Source organism: Theropithecus gelada, chromosome 6 (assembly GCF_003255815.1).
Source record: "Theropithecus gelada isolate Dixy chromosome 6, Tgel_1.0, whole genome shotgun sequence".
NCBI classification, from domain to species: domain Eukaryota; kingdom Metazoa; phylum Chordata; class Mammalia; order Primates; family Cercopithecidae; genus Theropithecus; species Theropithecus gelada.
In genome coordinates, this window is record NC_037673.1 from 72,142,404 (window position 1) to 72,154,540 (window position 12,137).

The window sequence follows — 12,137 nt, forward strand, 5'->3', positions numbered from 1 at the left end:
GTATAGAGAGCACATTACACAAACCATAAATAGAAGGTGTGGCGAATCTCATGGAGAAACACGATGTTAATTTTGGTAGGTTTGAAATTTCTCTACTTGGAATAAGAGGTTGGAGAACATCTTCAAACATATGAACATCTTCACACAAGTGGCCACCACACGGCGGTACAGAAGGAAAAGGTTAACAGTACTTAGAATTGTCTGTGGAACCCACTGTTTCATGCCAGCAAACTTAGAAAGAAAATGGGCTCACTTTAAGCAGGAGAGGACTTTGGTCTGCCTAATTTAGTAGTCAACTACCAGTTTGAAAGTTAATCTTAGGCACTTACCATTTTTTATATCCATGAAATTTCAAGCGTATTGAAGATTCTGTAGAATTTAGTTTTCTCAATTTGACAGAATTTGTCACAAGTCAAAATCTAGTCATTGACCTAAGACTTGCATTGTTTATTAGATAAATGGAGGCATTTGGGAAGAAGAAAAAGCACAGGAGCATGTTTAGAATAATCCCACCAAACTTTATCCACAGACAATCCAAAATGTACAACCAAAGGGTGCAACCATTCAGTTGTATCAAGTGAAATCTCTGTTGAAATCATATATTTTTCTTCTCCTTCTCTTCTTTTGAGACATTAGCCCATTATCACTGAAGAAATTATAGAAAAGCAAATGACCTGGATTCCTTTAGCCCATAGGTTACACTTTAGCAAGACTTCTTCTTTTTTTGTAGAGATAAGGTCTCACTCTCTCGCCCAGGCAGGAGTGCAGTGGAGCAACCACAGCTCTCTGCAGCCTTCGTCTCCTGGGCTCAAGCAATCCTCCCACCTTGGCCTCCTAAGTAGCTGGGACTACAGACACATGCCACAATGCCTGGCTAATTTTTTTGTGTTTTTTGTAGAGACAGGGTTTTTCCATGTTGCGCAGGCTGATCTCAAACACCTGAGCTCAAGTGATCCACCCACCTCAGCCTCTTAAAGCACTAGGATTCCAGGCATGAGACACCACACCCGACGTAGCAAAAATTCTTAACCAAAGCCACAGGTCAGCTAGTATATAGGTTTTTGGGGGATTTGTCTCTTCAGTGTGAAACTGAATTTAAAAATTTTAGGTAACCTTAGGAGGAATGGTGAGTAGACATCTTTATTTAGTCCTAGAGTAAGTTTCCTTTCTCCTAATTCCTATATACTTCACATTGGAAAAGAGTCACTACAGAGCTATCAAGAAAAAGTACTGAGCTGCTTATTTATAAAATTTCAACCCATCATTATGAACTTAAAAGTAAACCTAAATGGTAAAGTAAACCAGAATTTGAGGTTTCTTAAAAGCTGCCCAAACTGCTTGAGTATATTAGATGAATACTAGTTTTCAAGTATAGAAAAATTTTCTTCTCTTGTCAGAAAGAAGATGAAGATTAGGAGTATTAAATTTCTCTTTGAACATACTTTCCTCTGTAACCTGAATACTATTGTTCTCTTTGAACTTCTACCTGGTAGGTGTAGCTGCTGGAGAAAAGCCACATCACCATGAAGGCTGGTTCTGTATCCAACGGGTCCATCCTCATCAGAACCCACAGGGTTCCACGTCCATTTTAAGTTCTTTGTTGTTTTTTGCTTATGGTCTTCTGGCACTTCCCTTATCAACTGTCCTGACCTTCACCCCTCTCTTCAACCTCCCTACCTCACTCCCCCTTCTCACTCTGTGTAGAACATTGTGGCCATTTTGCTGTTCCCACATTGTAAATGTATTCTTTTCTTGTTCTTTCCAGTCTGACAAGATAGTATGCATTTCCTTCTACTCATCCATCGATCCTTCTAGGCCAGTCTATATAGCTGGGCCCTTAGTCCACTTTTTTTTTTTTTTTTTTTAAGATATAGAGTTTGTGTTGTCTAGGCTGGAATACAGTGGTATGATCACGTCTCACTGCAGCCTCAAAATACTGGGCTCAAATGATCCTCCCAACCTCAGCCTCCGGAGTAGCAAGGACTGCATGCATGCACCACCACGCCTAGCTAACTTATTTTTACTTTTTTCTAGAGACAGGGCCTGTCCATGTTGCCCAGGCTTGTCTCGAACTCCTGGGCTCAAGCTATCCTTCTGCCTGTCTCTCAAAGTGCTGGAATTATAGGTGCAAGCCACCATGCCCAAGCTTTGCCAGTGTCTTTGGACACCAGATTCTGTTGGCTACCCACCCTGTCTTCTGCGTCTCTACAATAAATTTTAATATGTGGCTCAAAAAGGTCAACAGTGAAAAGTAGATATAATATGTTAAGTATATCATATAGTGTGTATCATTTAAATCCTATCATAATTTTCTACTATAGCTTCCTATAGTATGATATGAATAATATTAAGTAATTAATATTTGATATTAATATTTTAAAATATTAATATACAATAGGAAGCTAAAGTAGAAAGTTATATAATATCAGTCTAAAGGAAACTGTAGTAGAAAGTTATACTATATACTAATAGCATAGAGATGAATACCTGGCACATAAAAATTATTTTATATACTCATCTATATGCTTTTAGTGACATTAAGTCATTGAAGACAGGGAATCAGATATTGCTTTGTGCTTTAATAATATATTAACTTATTGTTTTGCGGGATTTTTTTGTTTTCTTTTTCCTTCTTTCCTTCTAGACCAACCCTTTATACTTGGCTAAGCTGATTTTCCAGATGCCACAGAACAAGTCCACTAAATTTATGGATACTGTTATTTTCACACTGTATAATTATGCCTCTAATCAGCGAGAAGAATATCTACTTCTCAAGCTTTTTAAAACTGCTCTGGAGGAAGAAATAAAGTATGTATACAAATATGTATGTAAAAATACCAATGAATAGATCCTTTTGTTAGTGGTGGCTGTCTTTGGTTTACTAAAATTATTTTTAAATTCATATAAGTTATTCCCACATATTAAAATATATCAAGTTTCTTGAGAATACTTCTATATCGTTAGAGCTATATTCAAGTACCATTTTCTCCCACCAATGATACTTTCTGTAGTGTCAAATTAACTTTTGATTTTGTATATCTGTAACAACTGAAAATCAATATTATATTGAAAGTCAGTGAAAACATTTAACTTAATTAAAATTCTGAGTAGTAAGGCCATTAATGGGTGAGAATGCAGAGTGCAATCTCTGCCGAAATAGTCTTCCCTTCTTACTAGAACTTAAGCTACTTTTGCTAATTTATTTTCTGACTCAGTTAATGTAAAAATTGTATAGGTAGCTATAATGAGTGGACTGAGAAACATGCATGAGAAATGTCCTTAGCTCAGGTGGCCTTCCTAACTTGTGGAAACCTTAAGTTATACTAGTTCCTATTGGTTTTGGGAGCACGGGAGCCAGGCACCTCTGCCCTCTGGGTGTCTGTAAGCCCATGAGAAATGTGATTCATCAGCAATAGGAATGCTATGCAGTGGAATGTGGTAAGTACTAAATGAAGGACACTTCTAAATGAAGGACATGCACAATGTATTAGGTTAGAGGATAGGAGAAAAGATTCCAGCTAGGTTGACTAGTAAAGATTTTGTAGAAGAGGAGGTGCTTGACCCAAAACCTTGAGGAATAGCTGCAATTTTTATGAGAAGAGATAGAAAAGGGAAACAAGGCACAATGGTGGTGGAAACGGCATGGGCATAGGTCCCAGAAGGAAAGTAAATTAGTCTAGCCAGAATGTGACTTAATTACTAACTACCAGGAGATGAATCCTGAAAGATAGGGTAGGGCCAGGTAGTGGGAGACTGAGTAAAGGCCCAGCTATTAAGGCTCTATTTGCTTTTTGGGGATCTGTGAAATCTTTATTTTCCTTCTTCTTCTTCTTCTTCTTCTTCTTCTTCTTCTTCTTCTTCTTCTTCTTCTTCTTCTTCTTCCTCTTCCTCTTCCTCTTCCTCTTCTTTCTTCTTCTTTCTTCTTCTTCTTTTTTTTTTTAAGACAAAGTCTCACTCTGTCTCCCCAGCTGGAGTGCAATGGTATGATCTCAGTTCACTTCAACCTCCGCCTCCTGGGTTCATGCCATTCTCCTGCCTCCGCCTCCTGAGTAGCTGGGACTACAAGCACCCGCCACCACGCCCAGCTAATTTTTGTATTTTTAGTAGAGAAGAGGTTTCACCATGTTGGCCAGGCTGATCTCGAACTCCTGACTTCAGGGGGATAGGTCCCAGAGAGATGGCGGGTGAAGCTGTGCATGCACATGAGGTCTGAGGGGAGAACGTGGGTTTTGGTTGGACTCTGGTAGACCAGTTATTCTTTTGTTTGGGCATTGATTCACCCTCATTCGCCTTACAAGCACCTACAGTTAGTCAAAAAATAAACAAAAATAGCATTTAAAGGTGAGAAGAGGAGCCAGCAAAGGAAATAAAAAGGAATGACTGGATAAGATAAGAACCAGGCACTGTCAGGCTCTAAAGGGGAAGGAGGTGGAAGAGAGAGAGAAAGTGGTCAAGAGGGAGAAGAGAAAGGGAAGGAAGAGAGGAGAGAGGCCCAAAGAATCAGCAACCATAAATCAAGAAAAGCTCTCTCAGCCATCTAATGTGGCTAGAAGCTGTATTGCAGCTTTGAGTGGGATTTGAAAAAGTGAAAACAGTTCATTCAATCAAGAAAGTTGTTTTTGAAATTTGATAACTACAGGGGCATGATACTTGTACAGTGTCACCCAGTATTGTTAGTCCTGGTCCATTTTCAGCTCATACCTGCCTTCTAGATTGAAATTGAGGCTATGACTTTATTTTCAGATCCTCAAATTGCTCATCTAAGAAACATACACCTTATAGACTGGGTACAGTGGCTCATGCCTGTAATCCCAGCACTTTGGGAGACCAAGGCGGGTAGATCGTTTGAGGTCAGAGTTGGGACCAGCCTGGCCAACAATGGTGAAACTCCATCTCTCTGAAAATACAAAAATTAGCTGGGCATGGTGGCGCGTGCCTGTAATCCCAGCTACTCAGGAGGTTGAGACAGGAGAATTGCTTGAACCCTGGAGGAGGAGGTTGCAGTGAGCCAAGATCACACCACTGCATTCCAGCCTGGGCAATAGAGTGAGACTCTGTCTCAAAAAGAAAAAAGAAATATACACCTTATAAATGATTGCTTGTTTTTAAAGCACACCAACTTAGATTTTCATAAAGAAAAGTATAATTCCATGAAGTCCTTGCCTTCCAGAGGGAAGATACATTGTTTAAAACTGTATCCAGGCCCAGTGCCATGGCTCACGTCTGTATTTTCAGCACTTTGGGAGGCCAAGGCAGGCAGATCACCTGAGATCAGGAGTTCGAGACCAGCCTGGCCAACATGGTGAAACCCCATCTTAAAGTACAAAAATTAGCCCCAGGCATATGGTGGCACACACCTGTAGTCCCAGCTACTCAGGAGGCTGAGGCAGGAGAACTGCTTGAACCTGGGAAGTGGAAGTTTCAGTGAACCAAGATCACACCACTGCACTCTAGCCTGGGTGACAGAGCAAGACTGTCTCAAAAAAAAAAAAAAAAAAAAAAAAAAAAAAAACTGTATCCATAGAAGCAAACCATTTTGTTTTGTCTTGGGCTTTTTTAGATCGAAGGTGGACCAGGTACAGGACATAGTTACTGGTAACCCTACAGTCATCAAGATGGTCGTCAGCTTCAATAGAGGTGCCCGGGGACAGAACACCCTGCGCCAACTCCTGGCTGCAGTGGTGAAAGAGATCATCGAGGACAAGTCGCTGATTATCAACACGAACCCTGTAGAGGTGTACAAGGCTTGGGTGAACCAACTAGAAACACAGACTGGAGAGGCCAGGTAATAGAGTCAGGAAGGTGTTGGTCTTCTGTTGTGCTTTTTGATATTTTCACATGTGTATTTATTTACGCCCTTAAACTTTGTTAGGCAAACAGTACATAGTCAATTGTCAATCCAAAATGTTACCTCCCTTTAACATATCCATGCAAATTACATCTTGATACTAAAAGGTATTTTCAGATTTCAGAGCCAGGTGATCCCCAATGCCACAACTTCCATAATTCTCTCCCTTGTTTGTTTTCTTTGTGTATTTCTAAACCTCGACCTAGAGATGGTGCAGACTCTCTCTTCACCTGATAATACATACTTTTTTACAGTTACCAATCAAGTAACTTTACTGTGTAAGGTTTAACAATCCAGGTTGGACTGGCTTATTCCAAGTGGTGGTTTGTAGATTTAAGCAATCCTAGCTTCTTGTTTCCTGTAAAAGGATGTCTGTGAAATAAAGTGTACACAGAGAATTTTGTAATTATGTGGCTGGTTGTCACAGTACTATTTGTAATAATAAAAAGTCAGGAAAAGTCAAAATATTTAGCGTTGAGGAATTTGTTAAATAAATGTTGGTATAGCACATAATGGAATAAGTATTTGGAATGGTGGTGTAGATATACATTTCTTGGCACAGAAAAAGTTCATGGTATATTTTCCAGTTGGAGTTAGGTGCAATAACCCATTTTTCTGGGAAAAGAATGCTCATTGCATACACCACACAGGATCTGTATAGAATGTCTATATACACAAATTGCATTATACTCATCAACACGTGAGGCCCATAGACATACATGCACAGAGGAGGATTTGGACAGTTATGCCCTAAGGTATGAAAATTGGTTGTCTGCTTTGGTATTGTTTTAGATGATATGTGATTTTATTTTTCTGTAATGAACATTTGCTTTTTATAATTAAAAGAAACTTAGCTGAGTCTAAATTACCTGGGTCTGCCTATTATTTTGCCAGAAGAGCCCAGAGGGACAGCCTCAAGTCCTTCCTGCTCCAAGTTGCAGAAGGTACCCTCTGTGAGGGTGGAGCCTCCCCTCATTTACTAACATTTTGTTACTGGTGCCAGCGGACAAAGTCCAATTCACTATACAAAGCTTGACTATAGAACCAACTTGGCAGGAAAAATTAATGCTTGTACCTAAGCCTCCAGTTAATTTAAAGCCTTTGTGTTTTCAGCAAGTTGCCTTATGATGTGACCACAGAACAAGCTTTAACATACCCAGAAGTGAAAAATAAACTGGAGGCTTCCATTGAGAACCTGAGAAGGGTCACCGACAAAGTCCTGAATTCTATCATTTCTTCCCTTGATCTACTGCCGTAAGTTGTACTTGCAGCAAGTTTAACATTCTTTCCTGGAAGTTCTTGGAATACGATGTAAAATAAGCCCCTGTAGTGAAGACAGCAGTTTTCCCTTATACTGTGTTTACTATTTTAAAAGATTGCTACATTTACCTTTTAAATCCTGAGTGTTCTGTAAAGAAGGGGCAATACTTCAGTAGCAAACACAGCTCAGTTATTATCATCAGTGGAAGTCCTGTGATTCCATTACCATCTCATCTTATGTTTAATTTTTAGAAAAACTACTCAGCTGAAGTTGACTGGAACAATTGCTGTGTGTTTTTTCCTCACTCCGCCTTTTTTCCATTATTTTCTTTTGTCATCTGTTTTATATGTAGTTATGGATTGAGGTATATAGCCAAAGTACTGAAGAATTCGATCCATGAGAAATTCCCCGATGCAACAGAAGATGAGCTATTAAAGGTAGATTTTCAAGGGTAATCTCACCATAGCTTCTCCTGGGGTTTGAATCAAAATTACCAACATATAACTTTGTAAGATTGTTCCCCATGTGTAATTATTTATAAAAAGCTGCAGGTCTTCTGTTTCTAATGACTCTCAAGATAATTGATTAAGCTGAGGTTAATTTGGAGATCCTAGACATTATTGAAATTCTTGTATTAGAGCATTTTGGGGGCAATGAGCATTTTTTCATCAAAAACAACTTTGCAAATTATGCTATTAATAATGTGCGATTGTATTCATTGCCTTTACTTAACTCCTTGTTAGGATTTACATCAGAAAATGATCTGCTTTCTCTTGGGAAACGTAGGGAATATATATCTTAAAAAAAAAAAAAACTAAACTAAAACTCTTGAGTTTTCTTTCTTAAAAATGGTCTTGCACTTCTACATCACTCCAGATTGTTGGAAACCTCCTGTACTATCGGTACATGAATCCAGCCATTGTAGCTCCAGATGGCTTTGATATCATCGACATGACAGCTGGAGGTCAGATAAATTCTGACCAAAGGAGAAACTTAGGATCGGTGGCCAAGGTTCTTCAGCATGCAGCCTCCAACAAGCTGTTTGAAGGAGAAAATGAGCATCTCTCATCTATGAACAATTATTTATCAGAGACGTATCAGGAATTCAGGTGAGAGGGGCCGTTAGTTTTGGAGAAACATGCAAGAATGGTAGGCAAGAATAATATGTGCTCTGTGCCCAGAGCTAGAGTGGGCATGGAGGACAGGAACCCCAGATGGTTACAAGCATTTCTTCTACCAACCACTCGGGGAAAGAGGAGAGAGGGAAGTGCAGGCAAGATTGCCTCTGCCTGGCGATCCCATCCCACCCCAACTGCTGCACTCCCATTACACTGAGTCTTTTCTGTGCGTATTATTTCTGCTGCTGACAAAATGGAATGCTTGTTCTTCCTTGTAGGCTACAGGCTTCTAGTACCTAGAATTTAAAAATCAAAATAGCAGATTTCTGCTTTTTTCAACTTAAGAAGAGAGGAATCATTTTTAAAAAGTTTTCCTATGAGGAAGAACTTGCCTTATCTACATCAAATACGTTTGACCCTTGATTAACACAGGTTTGAACTGCTCGGGTCTATTTATATATGGATTTTTTCAACCAAAGACAGAGAGAAAATACAGTATTCATGAGATGCAAAACCCACATATACAGACAGATGACTTTTCACATACATGGTTCCACAAGGCCAATTTCAAACTTGACTATGCACAAATGTTGGTGTGTATGGGGGTCCTGGAACCAATCCCCCAAACATACCAAGGGATGACTGTAGTAGGAAATGGAATACTTGATTTTGAAAGGTTAGGAAAGCCCAGATTTTATATTTGTTGATGATTGTATATGTGAATATGTTCTGTTCTATTTTCAAGCCTTTCTTAATGACACATTTAAGAAGATTTAATTCTATTGATCTGTGTTTCCAAGTTATATCACTAATCATTAACAAGAAAGGCATGAGTCTGGTAGTCAGATTCACTCCTCCTAGAGCTCTGAGGAAGCACTTTCCTGTTGTCATGTTTGTTCTCATGTCTGCCATTTAATCAACAGGCCATAGAAGTATAACATCAATTTTGCCTCTTTTAAATCCTCACTTGGAAACTTATTTCCTATTCCTCAGTCTCCCTCTGGGTGAGTGACTTATCTGAAAACAAAGGTAGTTCATGATTATTCATTTCTATTTAGAATTGGTGGTCTTTTGTGAGAAAATTACCCCAAATCCTCTTACTACAGAAAGTGTTGATTTTTCAAGCTGCAATTTTTTCATTCTTCTCACCGACTAAAAAAGTAATATCCAGGCTGGGCAACATAGGGAGACCTCATCTCTACAAAAAAATTTTAAAAATTATCCAGGCGTGGTGGCATGCACCTGTAGTCCCAACTACTCAGGAGGCTGAGATGGGAGGATCACTTGAGCCCGGGAGGTCAAGGCTGCAGTGAGCCGTGTTTGTGCTACTGTATTCCAGCCCAGGTGACAGGGTGAGATGCTGTCACACATACACACACACACAAAGTAATATCCATTCCCCACATTTCTCATGAACTTTTAACTGCTGTTATTCCTATCAGTCATTTATGTTCCCAGCTACTCTTTATTTAAAAAAAAAAAAAACAAGACCAAAGAAGTGAGCCTCTTCTAAACTCGTCCTTTCTTCCACTCATATTTGTCCTTTGTGTTTCTCAGAAATCTACAAAAAATTATAACCAAAGCAGCATAGGAAAACTGATTGTCACATGGGAACATGCTCCCCACAACGGGGCTCTGCTGTTTAACCTCCCCCAGCCTCTGGCTGGGAAAGCAGAGGTCATTTCTGGTACATAAGACCCTGGTGCCCATAGGAGAGATACCAACAATGATTTCAGGCATATGAAACATTTACAACTTTATAGAATAAAATATATATTCGACCTGCACAAGACTTGTTTAGGCAAAGAATACATAGAACTACTAAACTGTGATCACAGCATGTCTCACTTTTCTTGATCTCTGTCAAAACTTGCTATAGCTTAAAATGGATTTTTTAGGGTCTGAGTACTGGGACATGTTATGTGTCTGGATGTCTAGCCTTAACAGTCTTTCCGTCAGCCAGCAGATATTTGCAGCAACAAAGAAGAGTAGACTTAATCTCATTTTTGTCAAACTGGTAACAGAAGCTCTGAAGGGTGATTAGGGTGATGCAGGCCCAGGAGCTTGTGCTGTTTAAAGCAGCAAATTTGACTAATTGTTTTTTCTATTGTAGTCCTCACAGAGACTTGATTCTTAGATCAAGAATTATCATTTTTGACTTTTTATTTTAAGTTTCAGGGACCATTTTTAAAGTAACATTTTTAAGATGACCTGTGCATAGGTCACTATATCACTAAGTCACAAACAGGGCCTGAAGCCCTTGCCACTCTCTCCAGTCCTGTTTGAGGAGCTGGGTCCAATATCCAGAAACATGGATGCAGCTCCGACAGCCAGGAGCCAGCCTGAAAGAAGCCGTAACACGTCCTCTCAAGGTTTGAGTTGGGAACAAAGTACATGTCATCATTCAAATTTTCCTATCTATTTTGATGAAACTGTTTAATGCACACATTTGAGTCTATCTTAAGACTTTTTCCCCCTGTATTAGGAAATATTTCAAAGAAGCATGTAATGTCCCTGAGCCAGAAGAGAAGTTTAATATGGACAAATACACAGACCTGGTGACAGTCAGCAAACCAGTCATTTATATTTCAATAGAAGAAATCATCAGCACACATTCAGTAAGTGGGGCTGGGGAGGCGTCTTAGCAATGGACCTATGGTTTAAGCATCTGTTATCTTGAAAATGTTTAATCTCTACAGGACTTATTGTACACATGTGCTAATACTCATATTCTTAACCCTAAAAATCCCTCAATTATTTATTCCATGACTCTTATACAGTAATAAAACTCCTTCTCCCAAACAAGAAAATTCTATTTTTACATGATATATTTATTCCCTGACTCCTATGTATTAATAAAACTTTTCCCCAGAAAAGAAAGTGTACTTTTGGCATAATCCATTTACAAAGCCAGATTGTTACTGGGATGGTGGCTTATGCCTGTAATCCCAACACTTTGGGAGACTGAGGCAGGAGGATCGCTTGAGCCCACGAGTTTGAGACTAGCCTAAGCAACATAGTGAGACCCTCATCTCTACAAAAAATTTTTAAAAATTAGCCAGGTTTAGTGGTACATGCCTGTAGTCACAGCTACTTAGGAGGCTGAGGTGGGAGGATCACATGAGCTCAGGAGTCTGAGGCTGCAGTGATCTATGATGATACCACTGCACTCCAGCCTGGGCAATGGAGCGAGACCCTGCCTCAAAAAATAATAATAATAAATAATAAAAATAAAGCCAGATTGTAAATGTGCAGTTTAAGCCCCAGGCAGGGACAGGCTATGGTGTTCTCATCAGCCAAAGCCATGCTATCTCGACCCACACCCTGTCTCTCCCCTCTTCCAGGAACCCTCTCAGTTTTTCCAGTAATTTTCTGAGGGAAATGAGAATATTCTTTTTATTCTAATGTTTTAACATAGAGAGGCAGTAAACAGGCTATGCAAAGAAAACAAGAAACTATCACCCAATGGTGGTAGCCTTCTGCGAAGAATCACTTCCATTGTTCTGGAAACCGCCATTTCTTGAAAGCAGGCGGTTTTTCACATCATGTGCTGTGCCATGACATCTACATCTGGTTTGCATGCAGACATCACTGCTGTCAGCCATTAGCATCTATTAAGTACCTGTCGGGTGCAGGGCACTGTGCTCAGTGGCATGGGGAAGGAATTGGGAGGCTTTAGATGGCTTTGCAAACATTAAAATTTTAAAAAAGCTAATCATTGAGGGGTTTGCATTGTTTTGTTTTTAAGATCAATTGGAACTTCTTTCCTGAAAAATCTTGGTTTTTAAAAGGTAACCTTTTCAAGAATAGTTTCAGACCTTATGAGTTAAAGCAAGGTCCTGGCGATATATTAGCAATGCACCCTGGACCTCCCAAATTAGGACCTGCATTCTAACAAGATCCCAGAGGA

At 39.5% G+C, this 12,137-nt stretch overlaps 1 protein-coding gene across 4 annotated transcripts in view; it reads left to right on the forward strand.

Annotated features, from left to right (window-relative positions):
• The window catches only part of IQGAP2 (IQ motif containing GTPase activating protein 2), a 310,751-nt gene that overhangs the window by 268,609 nt on the left and 30,005 nt on the right, over window positions 1–12,137 (forward strand). For all 4 annotated transcript variants that reach the window (XM_025387819.1, XM_025387820.1, XM_025387821.1 and 1 more), the window contains 6 exons: window positions 2,645–2,808; window positions 5,561–5,785; window positions 6,962–7,102; window positions 7,462–7,546; window positions 7,986–8,218; window positions 10,713–10,845. In XM_025387819.1, coding sequence (XP_025243604.1) covers window positions 2,645–2,808; window positions 5,561–5,785; window positions 6,962–7,102; window positions 7,462–7,546; window positions 7,986–8,218; window positions 10,713–10,845 — 981 coding nt within the window. The remainder of the gene's footprint in view (window positions 1–2,644; window positions 2,809–5,560; window positions 5,786–6,961; window positions 7,103–7,461; window positions 7,547–7,985; window positions 8,219–10,712; window positions 10,846–12,137) is intronic.